Source organism: Hypanus sabinus, chromosome 4, assembly GCF_030144855.1.
Source record: "Hypanus sabinus isolate sHypSab1 chromosome 4, sHypSab1.hap1, whole genome shotgun sequence".
NCBI lineage: Eukaryota > Metazoa > Chordata > Chondrichthyes > Myliobatiformes > Dasyatidae > Hypanus > Hypanus sabinus.
The window spans coordinates 53,045,378-53,064,408 of record NC_082709.1 but is presented as its reverse complement, the minus strand read 5'-3'; the positions used below and the strand labels follow the sequence as shown (position 1 = coordinate 53,064,408).

Below are 19,031 nucleotides of genomic sequence, written 5' to 3'. Positions count from 1 at the left end.
CTGGTCACCAGCCTCCATGCAGAATATGACCCACCTACAACCACTCTTTGCCTTCTATGGGCAAGCCAGTTCTGGATCCACAAATCAAACCCCCCTTGGATCCCATGCCTCCTTACTTTCTCAATAAGCCTTGCATGGGGTACCTTATCAAATACATTGCTAAAATCCATATACACTACATCTACTGCTCTACCTTCATCAATGTGTTTAGTCACATCCTCAGAAAATTCAATCAGGCTCGTAAGGAACGACTTGCCTTTGACAAAGCATGCAGACTATTCCTAATCAAATTTTGCCTCTCCAAATGTTCATATATCCCATCTCTCAGGATCTTCTCCATCAACTTACCAACCACTGAAGTAAGAATCAGTGGCCTATAATTTCCTGTGCTATCTCTACTCCCTTTCTTGATAAGAAACAACATCCACAACCCTCCAATCCTCTGGAACCTCTCCCGTCCCCATTGATGATGCAACAATCATTGCCAGAGGCTCAGCAATCTCCTACCTCACTTCCCACAGTAGCCTGGGGTACATCCCATCTGGTCCTAGTGACTTATCCAACTTGATGCTTTCCAAAAGCTCCAGCACATCCTATTCCTTAATATCTACATGCTCAAGCTTTTTAGTCCACTGCAAGTCATCCCTACAATCGCCAAGATCCTTTTCCGTAGTGAATACCGAAGCAAAGTAATTACTAAGTACCTCTGCTATTTCCTCAATTTCCATGCACACTTTCCCATTGTCACACTTGATTGGTCCTATTCCCTCACATCTTATCCTCTTGCTCTTCACATGCTTGTGAAATGCCTTGGGGTTTTCCTTAATCCTGTCCACCAAGGCCTTCTCATGGCCCCTTCTGGCTCTCCTAATTTCCTGCTAGCCTTATAATCTTCTAGATTCCTATCATTATCTAGTTTTTTGTTTTGTTTTTTTTTTAACCATTTCATAAGCTCCTCTTTTCTTCTTGACTAGATTTACAACAGCCTTTGTACACCACAGATCTTGTACCTCACCATCCTTTCCATGTCTCATTGGAATGTACCTACTCAGAACCCCACGCAAATATCCCCAGAACATTTGCCACATTTCTTCCATGTTCCCTAATTTATGCTTCAAGGTTCCTGCCTGATGGCCTCATATTTCCCCTTACTCCAATTAAACATTTCCCTAACTCATCTGTTCCTATCCCTCTCCAATGTTATGGTATAGGAGATAGAATTGTGCTTTCCCAATGAGAGACCTGACACCTGACCAGGTTCATTTCCCAATACCAGATCAAGTACAGCTTCTCCTCTTGTAGGCTTATCTACATATTGTGTCAAGAAACACACCTAACAAGCTCTACCCTATCTAAACCCCTCACTCTAGGGAGATGCCAATCAATATTTGGGAAATTAAAATCTCCCACCACGACAACCCTGTTATTATTATACCTTTCCCAAATCTGTCTCCCTATCTGCTCCTCAATGTCCCTGTTACTTTTGGGTGGTCTATAAAAAACACCTAGTAGAGTTATTGACCCCTTCCTGTTCCTAACTTCCACCCATAGAGACTCCGTAGACAACCCAGCCATGACTTCCTCCTTTTCTGCTGCGGTGACACTTCTCTGATCAACAAAGCCATGCCCCCACGTCTTTTGCCTCCCTCCCTATCCTTTTTGAAACATCTAAAGCCTGGCACTTGAAGTAGCCACTCCTGTCCCTATACCATCCAAGTCTCTGTAATGGCCACAACATCATAGCTCCTAATGCTGATCCACACTCTAATCTCATCCGCTTTATTCACAATACTCCTTGCATTAAAATAGACACATCTCAAACCATCAGTTTGAGCAAATCCCTTCTCTGTCACCTGCCTATCCTCCCTTTTGCACTGTCTCCAAGATTTCTCTATTTGTGAGCCAACCTCCCTTTCCTCCGTCACTTCAGTTTGGTTCCCACCCCCCAGCAATTCTAGTTTAAACTCTCCCCAATACCTTAGCAAACCCTCCCACTAGGATATCCCCCTCAGATTCAAGTGCAACCCATCTTTTTGGTACATGTCACACTTGCCCCAGAAGAGATCCCAATGATCCAGAAATCTGAATCCCTGCCCCTGTTCCAATCCCTCCGCCACGCATTTATCCTCCACCTCATTCTGTTCCTATTCTCACTGTGACGTGGCACAGACAATACAAAGGCAGTAATCCCGAGATTACTACCTTTGAGGTCCTGCTTCTCAACTTCTTTCCTAATTCCCTGCAGTCTGTTTTCAGGACCTCCTCCCTTTTCCTACCTATGTTGTTGGTGCCAATATTGACCATGATCTCTGGCTGTTCTCCTTCCCACTTCAAGATATCGTGGTCGTGTTAATTATATTCCTATTCCTCCCAGGTTTTGTGTCCCTTGCTGCAATGTTATTCAATATTGTCACGTTCCCATTTTCAGCAGCTGTGTCAGCAACCTTCAGTCTGAGCTTGAAGGTGCAGCAGTAAATCTAACTCATGCCAGCTCTGGATGTTCAGCACCCCTGGTCTTTGAGCAGAAGCTGACACCTGTTCTTCCTTGTGGTTTCATCTTTTCTTGAACTGCTTACCTTCTCCCAGTGCTTCAACTTTTCTCACTCCCCTCCCCCTCCCACACATACCCTGAGCCCTACACCCAACCCAGGAGTCAGGAAACCTAACCACAGATTACAGCACCACTGTCAATAAACCCAAGTCCAAGACAAATCCTTGCATGCAGTGCCCACGCTGGGGGAACTGAACGGCCTCTGTTGTCAGAGGTCCTTTGCAGAGGAGGCTTGGTAACTTTATTAAACCATAATTTTTGCAAACTTTGCTCAGTATTTTGATATTACAGTAACCTAACCTTAGAGGGTGGTGAGATCTACCCAAAGTGGGCATCGGGATGGCTTAGCTCTGTCGCCCACTCATTATTACGGTGGTGAGGGGTCAAGGCATTGAGCCCAGTCCACTGATGGATTATGAGCACAATTCCAACAGACTAAGAGGTTGTTTTAGGGACCCCTTATTTCATTTATTCAGTGCAAGAGAGTTTCAACAATAGTTCCACCCCCCACAAAGGGTGGATTAGTGGAAAATATTAAGTAGTTAAGGTCTCAATGGAGGCTTTTTGGTTTTAATGGAAGCACAAGTGTTGGTTGACCAAGCTCCTCCCAAGAGACACCTTGAGCATTTAGATATTTAGAGTCAGCGTGCCAAAGGTTTAAACTGCATTTCAGGATTAATACTCTTTTGCCTGTGTTTCCTAGACCTTGTGAGCATTGAAAGATAGTGAGATAGAGTCAGAAGTGGAGTGCAAAAGCGAAGAACTTGTACACAACTGTTGGTGGTCAAAAGTAACAGAATTCCCCTCTACTCCCTCAGCAGACCTGTTTATTTCTTGCTCAGTGTGAACCAGTCTCATCTCCATCACCACAACACCAGCTCCAGAAACTTCCACCTGCATCTCATCGCTCTCCAATGCTGACCTCACTTCTAAATTTCTCAGGGCCACCCTTCAATCCTTCCCCGACAACCCTTGTGCTGCCTTCCACCTTTCTCCAACCACCTGTCTATATGAATTCTCATACCATCTCTTTCTCCACTTTCTCCCCAATGCATTGTCATCACCACAGTCCTTGAGCCTTTGTTATTTCTCCATCACACACCAATCTAAACACATGCATGCAGCCACTCCATCACTTCACTCTTCCCCTGTAGTGAACTCCAACCCAATCAATTTTCAGAATCAGATTAATTTATTTACCACATGTACATCCAAACATACAGTGAAATGGCTCATTGCATTAACAAGCAGCACAGTCCAAGGATGTGTTGGGGGCAAGTGTTGCCACACATTCTGATGCCAATCTTGCATGCCCACTATGCTTTGCAGACAACATGGAACGCAACTAAACAGATCACACTATTATAAATAGTTCATTTCTGAGCTCATCGAATGTCTGTGTCCTTTGACATTTGTGAACTGGCTGCAGGAGCTTTAATCATGACAATGGGATATGTGAGAACTGTAAGAATGCAAGACTATGGGAATTCAACCATGGAAACATAAAAGTTAGGTGAACACAAGGACGGGACTCATGAAGAGTGTGACAAGTGAGTGGCCCAGTGCTTTAAGCTGGTGCTAATGTTTTGGTCCTCTTACTGTAGCATTTGATATCAGTGGAGAGGGTATAAAATTAGAGCATTTGAGGGACTTGGAGGTAGTTTTGTTAAGGCCTCACTGATGGGTTGATTGGGAACAATGCCACAGATCAGGTAGAGTAGGAGGTATACTGCAGTGAGAGGAGCCCATGCATACCTAGATAAGTATTTAATGTTTGTTTTTCTGTCCGAATAAATGAAGTTCTGAAGATCAAAGTAAATAATTGGATCTGTGTCTTTCTACCTTACCAAGCCTACTCCACAAACCATTTGACGTAATGTGAGAACCACAACAAGCAACAACACAACAGTAAAACCAGCCCATTTCCTTCCTCACACCCAATCCCCTCACATAGATGTCCTCCAACCCCAGAACAGGCCTACAGGCCTTCAGCAGTCTCGCAGACAATGAGTCTCCAATTTTCCCAATGGACTTTAGACACATAGACCCAGAGCTTCAACTATTGACCCTCGACTTCTGGACTTTTAGGCTTCATCTTTGGTATGGGTCCCAGGACTCCGAGCTCCAGGCTTTGAACTCTGGACTCACTGATGACAGGATACCAAACCTAAGGCCATGAACTCTGGTCTAACTGACTTGCATACCTAGGGGATCACAAGCTCTCGCATCCCCTGCTTGCATGGACATCTGATCCGGGGACCAATGTGCCTGACCTATAAACTCTAGTGTACACTAACTTGTCTGTCAAACATGGGAACATGTAAAATCTAATGTTCACTATGGAGGAATAACTCCATGGGCCCATCTTGCACCCAGTAAATAGCTGGGCCAAAGCAATGGGAACATTCCTTGAAAGGTCCAAACATTGGGACCTAAACTTTGTAGGACTTCTCATGTTCTTCATGAATATGATTCACACCAAAAACAAACTGGTGTTTGGGATCAGCACCGATGTTTTACAGGAGAACAGGAGAAAGAATGGGTTAATAAACATATCATAGGAATAGCATGGACACCAAACCAATAGCAAAAAGGCTTAAGTTTGGCTGAAAAGTCAGCATGTTTGGGAAGAAATACCGGTCAAATGCCAGCCACAGTAGGTCCTGGATTAGCTGATCTGGCAATCGCTAGCTAACCACAGAGAGGCACAAAGTACATCAAGATTCTTCCCTCCATCTATTGTTCTGCCACAAAGTATTTCCATGTGAATGAAGTCCTCCAACTTGACATTCTTTTTCTGAGACCTGCAAATATGTGGGTTCCTCTCTTACTAAGCCAAGGTCCAAGAAGGTCGGCATGGAAACCAGATCTCTCAGCCCACCAAGCCCATGTCAAATATCAGCCATCCATTAGTATTAATTTTACATGAATACCTATTATTCTTCTCACATTCACAGCAACTCTGTGATCCTACCACTCACCTACACACTAGTTGTAATTTAAACTACTGATTCTTGTCATATGAGAGGAAACCAGAGCACCTGGAGGAACTCTGTGTAGAGATAGGGAAAATGTGCAAGCTCCACAGACAGCACCCAAGATCAGGACTGAACCAGAAACCAGTGCCTCTTGTGCCACTGTCGTTTTGGAACTTCAGCAGGGTGATCAAATGGCCAATCCAAGACATCAGTTTGTTTCATGTGTGAGCCCCATTCAGGAACAACGCGAGACATCCTGAGCAATTAAGGTCCCAGTGTCTGGAGCTTTCGAAGAATGTTCATATCCACATTGGCCCAACCATCGGTCCTCATATTTCCATGATCAAATGAAAGAACAGATTTAATGGGCCAAAAGGCCTAATTCTGACTCTATGTTATATGGTCTAGGATAACACAATTTGATGCATTGGTTTCAAAGCACTGTTCTCTGGGCATTAATTCTCCCCAAGTCTCTAATTATTGATCTTCTATATGAATGGAGAGGGACTAGGAATCTGTATCCTGAGATAAGGTGAATAAGTACCTGGGAAGCACTGAGGGAAGCCTCACACAGTAAAGCATGTTGTTTTCGGTCACTGCCCAGGAACGTAACTGATCAGGTGTTGCACATACAATGCTATTGATTGTAAATACAGCACAAGAAGTAGACTGGTAAGAACATAAAAGGGAGGAAAGGAGAAGAAATTTGATGTGAACATTAATTCTGTTGCAGCCAGCTTTGAATTTATTCTGAATATAAAGTGGCGGCAGTGGATCCAGAAGAGCTTTGAGGGGTAATGATTAACCCAAACAACAATGCTGCCCCCTGCTTATAGGAAAGCCCAGGCAACTGTAAAAATTTCCAAGAGGTTCCATCCACATCCACTGCAGCTGCTCAGATCCCATCATCGAAAACTTTGCCACAGAAAGTTCTCCGAAAGCTGAAACAATGTGCATTTTTTGCCTTCCCTAATGATATATCTGCTGGTCTGCACTGCACAGGAGATTCCAGAATACTCCTGCAAAACTGGTGATATGCTGCCAGGAGTTAATCAGGAGACGTGAATGTGGTATGTTTTTAATTACCAATAACCATTTCCTCTACCTCTGTCAGTTCATAATTTCACGTTTCAAGGAATGTAACCCAATCTGACCACTTTCCCCACCAAATCTAAATACGGTGATGATACTTGGAAGAAGCTGTGCCCATTTTACAGCCCACCTGTCAGCTGGTTCCTGTGCCCACGGTCAACAAACTGGGCAAACATGAGTCACTGTTTGGATGTGGTGGAGGTTCAGAATATAAAGACCAAGGCAGCAAAGCAAAGGCAGATCGAGAGAGAGAGAAACAGCTCCTTCACTCTGAGAAACCAGCTGGCTGATCCCACACGAGGCAGAATGAAATTCTTCCTCCTCGCCGTTGCTGCCGTGCAGATTCTGCACTGCTCGGGTAAGTATCAGGGAAAGCAGTGAGTTGTTAATAATGAGCTTCAGGCTGTTCTATATCACCGACACGTGTGAAGAACTGATGGCCTTTCCTTTCTCCGCAGGTGCACCGAGCTCCAAGTCTGCTCTGAGAGCATCAATGATAAAGCTGAACAAGATCACCAGAATCTCGAACCTCTGCGGTGTAACTGGGAGAAGAGTCGCAGATGTAAGTGTTCTTTGGTTTAAACATGTTTCACTGTCAACAGTATACAAAAACATTGCTTCCTGAGCCGCACTTGACATGAGCTAAGTAGTATATTGATAAAGAATTTAATTTTGCTAACATGAGAGATTTGGACTGGAAGCAAAATTCAAAACTTTTTCCAAAATTTAAATTTAGTATTTACTTTTGGCCAAAGTATTTCCAGACTCGATTTATCCCTCAATTATTTATTCGTTTCTTTCTATTAATAAAAATTCTGGTCTCTTGAAAATCTTCAGTGTGACAGGTTAAGGGCTAATGCTCTCTTTGAGTAAATTATGTGTTTGATAAGTTGAAATGTTCCAGGGAGACCTCTTTTGAATGTAAAGGCATGTGTTTCTCTAACAGGCATTTCATTAGAGTAAGAATACTTGGTTCAAAACCACGGTATTGAGGTGGGAGGGATGGTGAGAGTGAACTAGGTTTCTAGAACATCATAGTGGAAATAGATACAATAGTTCATTCAAGAGGCCTAGTATTTAGGGGAGCATGGTAGCGTAGGTTTTATTTATTTTTGATTTAACAATATAGTGCAGAGTTGACCCTTTCGGCCCGTCACCCCAGCAAACCCACAACCCCGATGAACCTTAACCTACTCACGGGGCAATTTACAATGACCAATTAAGCTACCTGATACATCTTTGGACTGAGCGGAAACCAGCAGACCAGGAAAAAAATTCACGCATTCCAAGGGGAGGATGTACAGAGGCTCCTTGCAGAACAGCGCTGGAATTGAACTCCAAACTCTGGAGAAACTCTAGCACAAACTTGTTGCGCTAACTGTTACGTTACCTTGGCACACTTGACAGCACAACACTTTGTAGGGCCAGCTGTAATAACAGGGTTCGATTCCTGCCGCTGTCTGTGAGGGGTCTGTACGTTCTCCCCATGACATTTGGTCCTCAGTTTCCTCCCACATTCCGAGGACGTACAGTTTAGGCCAGTGAGCTGTGTACATGGTATGCTGCTGCTGGAAGCATGGCAACTCTCGTGGACTGTTTAGCATAATCCTTCTTGATTTGATTTGACACAAATGACACATATTTCGCTGCATGTTTTGATGTACACATGACAAATCTAGTCTTTTATATTTGATCTCTTTAGACAGGCATGGGAATATACAGGGGAATGGAAGGATTGGGATCATGTGCAGGCAGAAGGGATTAAGATAATTTGATATTTTGTTCAGCACAGGCAACGCAGGCTGAAGGGCCTGTTCCTGTGCTACACGATGCTCGAAGTTCTAACGCATACCACTTCTGTGCCTAGGTTTATCGCACAGGCAGATTGTCATACAACGTGGATTTAGCATTTACTGTGAAAGAAACAGTCTGTTCCAAAAACTCCCGGCGTCCATTTGATCATCGCAGCTGCCGATTCCGCTCTGGAAAGAATGCGGTGAGTCCTGGGTTTATTGTAGAACTGAAGCTCTTCAGTTTACTGAGTTGCAGCATAAAACAGGCAGTTATATTGAGTCATTAAAGGAATTTTGTAATGCTGAGTTATCTGCTAGTGTCTCCCTGACTCGGCGCCTACTGATGCCATTCAGCAATTTTACCTATACTTTACTTCCACAGGGAAAAGGTTTCTGCAAAAGCCGCGTTGAATACTTTGCTGGCAAGATTGTTGACATTGACGTGGATTGTCGAGGTTTGAGGACAATTGACAACAGAAGTAGATCTTTAGAGTCAAATGAAAATAGTGTTGAGGTAAGTTCACCATAATATAAATCAAGGAATGGGCTTTTTGTGTGTTGAATACAAATTTTCTTCATTTATAACTTTATGTTTTTCCACTGTGTATAAGATTATGAAGTGCATAGACTGAATAAATATGCATAGACTTTTTCTTGTGGTTGAGGAATCAAGAACTAGAGAATATAAATTTCAGGATGAGAAGGGAAAGACTTAATACAAACCTGTCGGGCAACTTTTACACTCAAAGGGTGGCCAGTATATGGAATGAGCTGCTGGAAGAAGTGGTTGAGGTAGGGACATTAACAATATTCAAAAAGCTACATGGACAGGAAAGGCCTAGAAGGATATGGGCCAAACATGGACACATTGGATCATCTTAGATTGAAACCTTGGTCCATATGAACCAGTTGGGTCTACATGCTTATTTCTGTGCTGTAGGACACTTTGGCTCATTCACTTGTGGTTCCGCTTACTTCCCTCTGAAAAGATATGTAACGGTGGACCATAAATTTGACATGCATCTGATTGATTCATTGGCAGTGACATTAGAAATCCATCAATGCTTGCACATGCGAATCAGCTGGTATCTTCACATCGGCACTTTGTATGTATCATTGGAAACCAAATTCACTTGATGCCCTCAGTTCTTATTAACAAGCTCCAAAGCTTGAGCCACTGTACCTCCCTCTGAAACTGAATCCTCGACTTTCTCACTGGGAGACCACAGTCTGTGCTGATCGGATATAACATCTCCTCTTGCTGACAATCAACACTGGCACATCTCAAGGATGTGTGTTGAGCCCACTGCTCTACTCTCTCTATACCCATAAATGTGGGCCTAGGCACAGCTCGAACACCGTCAATAAATTTGCCGACGACACAACTAGTGTTGGCAGAATTTCAGATGGTGACGAGGAGGTGTACTGGAGCGAAATAGATCAGCTGGTTGGGTGGAGTCACAACAACCTTCCACTTAATGTCAGTAAGACCAAGGAATTGATTGTGGTCTTCAGGAAGGGAAGGTCGAGGGAACAAATACTAGTCCTCATTGAGGCATCAGCAGTGGAAAGGGTGAGCAGTTTCAAGTTCCTGGGTGTCAACTCCTCTAAAGATTTATCCTGAGCGCCAACATTATGATGCAATTACAAAGAAGGCACAACGTAGATATTGAGAAGTCTTGATATGTCAACAAAGACACTCACTAATTTTTACCGATGTGTGGTGGAAACATTCTAACTGGTTGCGTTGCCAGTTGGTATGGTGGGGTCACTGCAGAGAATCAGAAAAAGCTGCAGGAACTTATAAACTCAGCCAGCTCTATCGTAGGCACTAGCCTCCCCAGCATCGAGGGCACCTTCAAAGTGCGATGTGTCAAAAAGGAGGCATCCATCATAAAGGACCCCATCACCCAGGTCATGCCCTCTTCTATTTGTTACTATCAAGAGAGAGCTACAGCAGCCTGAAACTTCAAGAGCACAGCCTAAAGACACACACTCAAAGACACAGATTCCCTTTGCCATCAGATTTCTGAATGGACAATGAATCAATGCACATTACCTCACTATTTGTTCCTCTCTTTTTGCATTACATATTTGATTTTTTAAATATATGCATACAGCACTTCTTACTGTATTTTAGTTGTTTTCTTAATTATGTATTGCAATGTACTGCTGCCACAAAACAAATTTCACAACATATGCCAGTGATATTAAACTGGATGCTGATTGAATTTGTTGAAACTTGATGCATGCAAGTGGATTTTTACCCTTTACTTCCTTTTCTATCAATACTGAGAATAGTTCCTTATTTTCAGTACTTTAGGACAATAATGTCCTTTGTATAACTTTAATATTTTATACATTCTCTCCTTTGCATAAAATCTATAAACATTACTCTTTTAATTACAGATGAACTTCAGGAGAGCACCTCGTCGAGGAATCTACAGACGTAAGTGCAAACTAAAAGATTATTAAGATTAATAGGACCACCTGTACTTAACTAGTTAAAATGAAACATGGGGACAAAATGTACTTTATTAATTTTGGATTCTATCTGAAAAAGTTAGGGGAGGGGGAGGATCAAAACTGATTGAATCTTGTCAGAAATGGAGAATTGAAATCCTCGTCAAAGGATTTTAAAATGGGCCTAAAAAGTGATTCTATTCTCCATTGGATCTGAACGTAGTGGCATTAAAGGGAAACTTATTTACACTCACACCATCTATCATCTAATTATTGTTAACCCTAATCTTTAGGATTAATTGATCATTGAACTCACCAGTCAGGAAGTGAGCTGTTCAGTCCATTATTTCTGACCATTAAAGGCCAACGTAGCAATTGCCTGCAGAAAAAAAGACAGGGGAATCATTAAATCACAACTCTGAAATTTAAGCTATTAACCCTTTTGAAATATATAAAAAAATATTGTTGTTAATCTTTGTTTACTGATTGAAAAATAAATAAATGTAAATACTTTAATATAGTCAGGCAAAAGTGAAAAACATTTGTTTTTTATTCCAGGTGTAAAACAAGTCAGAAGAATTGTTGGCTAAGGGAGCAACAGATGTAGGTAGAATTTCAAGTCAAATAATCGCCTTTTGATTTTTAGTAACAATTGGCATATTGATTGCAACCTGGATGAGAAAAATGATAATTTTGTTGATTGCTTGATTCCAGAGTCCCAATGAGGATTCCACAGCCCAAGTGAAACATCTGAAGGGCCAGGCTCGGTATGAAGACAAGAAGACCTCAGTTTGAATAAAGGAGATGTTACCAATTGTATTCCGTTTGTTTATAGATGGGGTGGGAGAGTTGGGGAGGAAGGGTTATCAGTGTGGGGCTGACTCTGCAGACTCCTGACTGTATATTTTACTATAACTGGGAGATTCGATAGCTTGTAAATGATCCATCCTTTTGTGTGTACTGTTTCCAGTGGATTAAATTAGAACTACCAAAGAAATAAATACTGATAGCGTTCCAAATTTTGTTACTTACTTTACTGATCTAGTTTGGTATGGTCATTGTACATTGGGATTATGTCACCAAACAATTCTTCTCCAAATTGTGGGCTGATCATCCGGAGAACTGAGTTTAAATCTAACCACTGCCACGGGGAAAATTAAAGCCCACCAATTTTAATTATTCTACAATAAAAATTTAGCATCAGTAATAGTATTGAAAAGCATTAGCCTCATTAATGTCACATAGGAGCATCTTGACCTGTCTACTGATCATCTAATACTCTTCATTGTTCTCAGAGTCAGAGAGTAACACAGTCCCTTCAGCCTAATTGTCTATACCAACCAAAATGCTCCTCTAAGTTAATGACATTTGCCTCTCTAAGCCTTTCCTATCCATGTACCCATCTAAGTCTCTTTAGAAGCGTCATTATTTTACCTGCCTCCACCATTTTCAGCTAGTAGCTCACTCCATCTACCCACCAGCCTCCAGGTGACAAAGTCATCCATCAGATCTCATTCAAATCTTTCTCCTTTTACTTTAACCCCAAGCCCTCTAGCTTTTAATTCCCCTCCCCTAGGAACAAGTCTGGGTACACTCACCATACCTGTAGCTCTTGTGATTTTATACAATGACCTAAGCAAAGGTTGAGACTAAGGATATTTAGCAATGAATAACAAATGATACCCTTGGCAGCAAAGCCTAAAACAAATAATTTAACAGACACAGTCTGTCTGTTCCTTTGAGATGGTTGTTAATTAGATAGTTTGAGTGAGGAGCCATATACTGTAATGCATGTTGTCAACATAGAGCCTTTACTCTTCAAAAGATATGACACCTGTTTCTTTACCTAGTCAGTGGTGGAATCAATTTATCAGAGTGAAATCTTCCACCTTGAATGGAAGTGAGAAAATTATTTTGATAAACTGAGAATGATTTCTGATTCATTTTCAACCTTAGATGACCCAAGTCTCATGGTCAAATAACATTCCACATACTTGTACAGCAAACAACATTAACTGTGGCCGTTTCCTCCCTCAGCTGACCACTTTATGGACACCTTGGATCCATCTACTGCTTCCTGTGGCATTCCAACTATTTGTTTTTGCCAGCAGTTTCTTTCCTTTCGTCGTTGCTTCCCTTTAACTGCGTACAGAATCCACACTCATTGGCTATGCCAGATGGCGCAGTGTGAGGTAACCAAGTCCATAAGCCATTCTGCTACAAAGCTGACAAGACCCAAGCCTACCAAGGGTGTGGGAGCAGTGGCTGGAGCACCCCAAGTTATGACCAGCTGTTTTACATATTGTATTTCTCATAGGTATGCCCATGGAAGCAGCTGCAGCACTTTGTGACCTTGACCCACATGCCGGACCCATGATTCCACCAATGGGTGCACTTGCAGGTCCATTGGTGAAATGACCAGCGCTAAGTTATTGGGCTGCTCGTGTTCATTTATCACATGGAGCAAGCACAAACAATGCTCGATTGTGATAGTTTGAGTAGGAAGAATTCTCTGTTTGCTGGGGTAATAGTTCTGGTCGATCATCCACCCAAGACCTGGCTTTCGTGCACTGTGCATCCACATCAAAAAAAATGAACTAGCGAAGGAATTTGCCACAGCCTTCTCCAAAGCACAAGAGTCTGAACCTCAACTACCATATGTAGTTCAGATTTGTGCTCAGTGGCCATCAAAACCCTTATCAAAATTGTGTTTCCTGCATTCCCATGTGTTAATTGCCTGATCTGTATAGAGTCTATCATGTTTGGTTCACCTGCACTCTTTCCTGTTACCCTGTGTGTCTATCTGTCCAATGGATTAGCTGACACATTGTTCCCTCTCTTTTTCTGAGATAACTATTATTTTTCCAGGATTGTAGCAAGGCCAGAACTTTTTTTTCCCCCAAACCCACTAACTCTTGAGAAGATGGGGCAAGTTGTTTTCTTAAAGAACTGCAGCCGAATGTGCTTTCACATTGCTGCTGTGGCAGATTCCAGGATTATATCCAGCTCTCTCTTAACCACTTGACAATGACATTTCACTTTACAGGACTCAAGATTTACTTCTTTTTCTTCTGACTTTTAACGGCTGTTGGCAGTCCAAATTAAAGGTCCATTACTGCCATCAACTGGACTGGAGTGTGGTGTAGAGAGTTGGGAACTAAAACCCCTACTAGTTCTTTATCAATTGAAAACTAAATTACCCTGAAAAACTGACGGGGTGTTTCCAGGTTTTAGAATGGGCATTACTACTGCCATTTTCCACACAGAGGGAAAATGGCCTCGATTCCAAATATGATTCAGAAATTTTAATCTTTTCTTAAAGAGAGTTGTCAGCTATATGCTTAAACATACAACATCATATATCATCCTTTCCTGGAGCCGTCTGACCTGTACTATTAATAGCTTTCATAAATTCAGACAAAGAATACATCACTAATGCTATCATTGCTATAGCTGGCTTCCAACACATCAGGGTATTCACTTACAGCCTTATCCTTTCATTGTTAAGCCTCTTCACTTAAATTATCTTGATTTATGATTTGCAAAAAATGACCAAGCCAGTAATTCAATTCTCTGTTTCAGTAACAATTGTATTACTTGCTTTAATCAATGTTATTAGCCCTATGAATCTCCCTTATTTTTTTAATCATTCCCCAAACATCTCCAAGTTTAATACCCCTTCCAATACTATCACAATATGACCTCCAGTAAACCTTTCTCGCAACCTTCACTACTTTCCTCAGCTCGGCCTGTGCCCTTTTACACTTAATAAAGTCACACAGAGTGTAATACTTCTTAACTGTCCTAAACACCTTATTTCTCTCTGACTGCCCCTGAACACTCCTCAGTCCACCATGGTACAGCCTTTCTTCTATTGATGCCCTTTCTAGTAGGAGTCGCTCCCTCTGCAGTTTGCTGAATAATGTGACATAACCTTTCATTGCAGAAATCCACATCATCCTCAACATTCAGCCCTGATAGGTATTCATCACATAAAACTTTAAACCTCTCCCAATTTGCTTTAGCATAATTCCACTTCACAGAAGTGGCCTTCTGTCCCTTATATAAATCCACACCCAAGCTTATAAATATGGGAAAATGATCACTTCCCAATGTTTCATCTCCCATGACATCCCAACTCACTCACTCCAGCTAGAATATCGGAAACTAAAATTAAATCTATAGTAGTTTCAGAACTATTATGAACATTAAATCTTCCATCATTAAAACACACAAGATGTGAAATATCTAGAACTTCCTCAACAATCAAACCATTACCATCACTCTGCGAACAACCCCACAGTGAACTAACGATGCGCATTAAAATCCCCACACCATACAATCCTTAGTGAGCTAGAGCTACATATGCTTTCCAGCAAATCAATCGAGAGCTTTCCAGAGGGGTCATAAAAAATTACCACTTTAATGCCCCTACCTGTTGAATCAAATACTTCTATGACAGGTGCCTCATATACTTCATTTACATCTACAACTTTATGTCCTATCCCTTTCCTTATAAACCTTGCAACATCACCCCCTTTACAGACTAATCTATCATGCCTAATTACAATATAATCCTGCAAAGAAAAACTTAAATGTGGTAACAACCAGGTTTACTGAATACATATAACATCAGGTGGACTTAATAAATCAGAAACAAGCTTCTTAAAGTCTTGACCATTAGAAATCAGGCTTCTCACATTCCACTGCAATATTCTTTTGCTAATTATGTAGCTTCACAAGGAGACTGAAATACAGATACTCCACCCATCAGAGCTTCATTTACAGCTTTCCACATATCACCTGTTATACCCAGATACTTTTAGTGTTACGTATTCCGTAACTGGATAACTTACCAGCAAAGATAGAGAGGTCCGTTGAAGTCTGATGTCACTATTTTCAAACGTTTTTATTTATAAAGGGACACAAAAGTAAGGTTAATACAAACATTCAGATAATGCACGTCGTCAATACTCAATCTAAAGCACGGGTATAGTAATAATCGTCATTAAGAAGTAATCTCGACTGTTGTCTAGGGGATAATATATTGTCTGTTGGAAATATAAAAGTCACTCAGAAGTCTGCAGACTTTAGCCTTTCGGGGAATCGCTGGGTTTCACGTGTTTTAGAGGGATCGGCGAAAAACGGAAAAACTTGCCCGGGTCTTTATGAAGCCACTCCGTTAAATCAGGGGAGCGTTGTTTCCCCGTTGGGTTAGTTCGAAGTCCTTCTCGGTATTATCAGCCACCCATTCCCCAGGCAAAGGAGTTAGGAGCGCACGTGGCGTTGAGTGGCTTCCAGCCATGGGAGCACTGAGCAAGGGTCTCCTTCGGGTGCGTTGCTGGGGTACCGCCTCCTGCAGTCCCCTTTTATCTTGACTTGCAGAGTTGTAGATGTCCATCAAAGTAGGGTGATGCAATCCCTACCCCCACATTGCCCGAGGGTGTCCATATCCATGGTAGCTGTCACGTAGCAGGGACATGCACGTCACACAGGTGCCTCTAAGAACAATGGCCAAAACTGTTGCATTGTCTCTCACTTCCGAGACCTGAATTAATAGCGATCTTGTGATTCTCCGGAAGGAGGGGGCTGCTCCCGCTCCTTCGGCCCCTCAGAGCTGTGGTACATTCATAACATTAGTAGCTTTCACAATAATTTTAATTTTCTCAATGTGACTAGATGTCTGAGCAGTACAATTCACCACATCTGTTATGAACATCACAAACTTAATTTTATCAACTAGTAAATAATCTTTAGTAAGCAAAGCATGATGTTAACATGTAGCCTTTGACATAACAGTATCTTCTCTGACTAGTAATTCTTTATCAATGTTTCATTTAATCTTTTGCACAGCCCCCGCATAAGACACACCTAACTTCTTCAATCCTTTGAACTTCAGCTGCCTTCTTAAGCACTTCACATCGTCTATAAGTTGCACAATGGTCTCCTCCACACTTACAACATCTAAACTTTACGCCTTCACAATCTTCCTATTGATGTTCCCCACCACACATACTACATCTTAGTTTCCAACGACATACTGCTGCAATGTGCCCAAACCTCTGACATTTGCAACACTTAAGCAGGGGTGAAATATAAGCTAGAACATTATTACTAACATACCCCAAACTAACTTTATCAGGGAGCTTCACTTCATCTGAACGTATCAATATAGCTAAACCATCCATCCTTTCCCCATTTCTGACAACTTGCAATCTCTTTACCTCCTTAATTTTGCATCCCAATAAATGAGATTTAACCTCTTCCATCAGAATCTCCACTGAACGCCTGTTGTAACACCCCTAACACCTCTGTTTTCATTAGACAAAATTAGTACCATCCTTTTGCCAAGTAAAGTCTTCCGTCATAATGTCTTTTCACACTGCTTTTTATCCTTACACACAATTAATACCTTCCCTCTTAAAGTATGAGCACAATCTATATTCCCTGTGGCTACTTTTAACTCTGCAGTAAATTTAATACGATTGATGAAGGGCATCTGTTCTGGTTAAAATTTAAACAATACCTTGCAGTCTTCTTTCTTTTTTTTCAAGATATTGATCCCTTCCTCTCGATCACTTGAAATCATTCCAATATTATATTTCTTTTTCCATTTTCCATTTGCAGTTCCTTTTCCAGATCCTCTCCCCTACTTAAACCTATGCTATTTCCCAACATCCCCGCACCATCCATAGCCAGTGCCACCAACTATCACTCCTCGAGCAAGCTCCCAGGTCTGACCACTCCACCATCCAGCCAGTCCTCTTCGTGTACGGTCACTCAGTTTTTTTCCTCCCCCTCTAGATTTAGAACGAGAGCAAGAGAGTTTAAAGGAGCTGGGTCTTGGGACTATTTATGAGTTCCACCTTACAGGAATTTAAAACAGGCAAGTTTGTTAATTGTTGGTTAATTGTAAGTTCATTGAACTAATAATGAGCAGCAAATAAAAAGGCTGAATGAAGCAGAGCATCTATATTGGAGAAGAAATGGTGTGAGTGGGCTAATGGAAGCATGGAGGTTCAGGAGGCTGAGAAAGTGGCCCAGGTGTTGGATGTATGTGTGGATATTTAAAAAGGCTTTGGTGAGGAAGCATTTGCAGGGTCTTAGGTTGCTGTTGATCCTTTGTACTTCATTCAGTGTTGGCAGGATGGAAATAAGGTCAGTGGAATGCTCCTCCTACAAAATGTGGAAGGTCAGGGAATCTCCTGATCTCCTTGATGACTATGTCTGTGGGATGTGTCCCAGTTGCAGCTCCTGATAGACAAAGGCAAGGAAATGAAGTTGGTTCTGGATCATTTGGGATGCAAGGAATATGATAGGTGAGACATTTACTGAAGTTGTCACACCCAAGGAACAAGCTTTGGGTGGATGGTTGGATGGATGACCAGGAAAATTAAAGGAAGCTGGCAGTCAGTACAGGCTTCCACTGTGCTGATTCCACTTAATAGCAGGTGGACATCTTCAACAGGGTAATTATGAAGGACCTTTGCCATCCAGGATATGAGCTCTTCTCATTGTTGCCATCAGAGAGGAGGCACAGGAGACTGAAGGTACACACGTTTAGGAATAGTTTCTTCCCCTCTACCATTGGATTTTGAAACAGATCATTCTTCTACAAACTTAAGACCATGCCTCACTTTTTACTCTCATTTTACACTACATGCTTGATTTTTACTTATTTTTGTGACATAGTACTTTTTTAATGCATCGCACTGTACTACTGCCACAAAAAGAATTGTGACGTGTGTCGGTGATAATAAACCTGATTCTCACAGCCTTGGACTTTTTTGAGAAGGAAGGGACTATCAGCAGTAGTCAGGTCTCTGACTCCAAGGGAAAGGATCCAGGAAGATAGGAGACCTGATAGTGACGGGGACAGGCAGGAGGTCCTAAGGCTACAGAAGAAAAGCCAGGATGGTTTATGCCTCTTGGGAGCCGGCGTCAAGGAAGTCTCTGAGTGGAAGCCGAAATATTCTTTGGGGGGAGGTGAGCAAATAGTTGGCCAAAATGACATAAGCAGTGCAAGGGATGGGGCCCTGCAGAATGAGTATAAGGACTTGGGTAAGAAACAGGACCTCAAAGGTAGTGATATCTGGATTACTCCTGGTACTACATGCTAGGGAGCTCAGAAACAGAAGGATTGGCCAAATGAAT

The 19,031-nt window shown here is 41.9% G+C and overlaps 1 protein-coding gene across 1 annotated transcript; it reads left to right on the top strand.

The window, feature by feature from the left end:
* The first annotated feature begins 1,036 nt into the window (after positions 1–1,036).
* On the top strand, positions 1,037–11,886 carry LOC132392763 (secreted phosphoprotein 24-like). The gene is made up of 7 exons (XM_059967084.1): positions 1,037–6,979; positions 7,080–7,183; positions 8,489–8,617; positions 8,797–8,928; positions 10,824–10,863; positions 11,436–11,480; positions 11,592–11,886. The coding sequence occupies exons 1-6, from the start codon at positions 6,796–6,798 to the stop codon at positions 11,465–11,467; spliced, it is 621 nt and encodes a 206-aa protein (XP_059823067.1). The 5' UTR covers positions 1,037–6,795; the 3' UTR covers positions 11,468–11,480; positions 11,592–11,886.
* Positions 11,887–19,031: the final 7,145 nt, after the last annotated feature.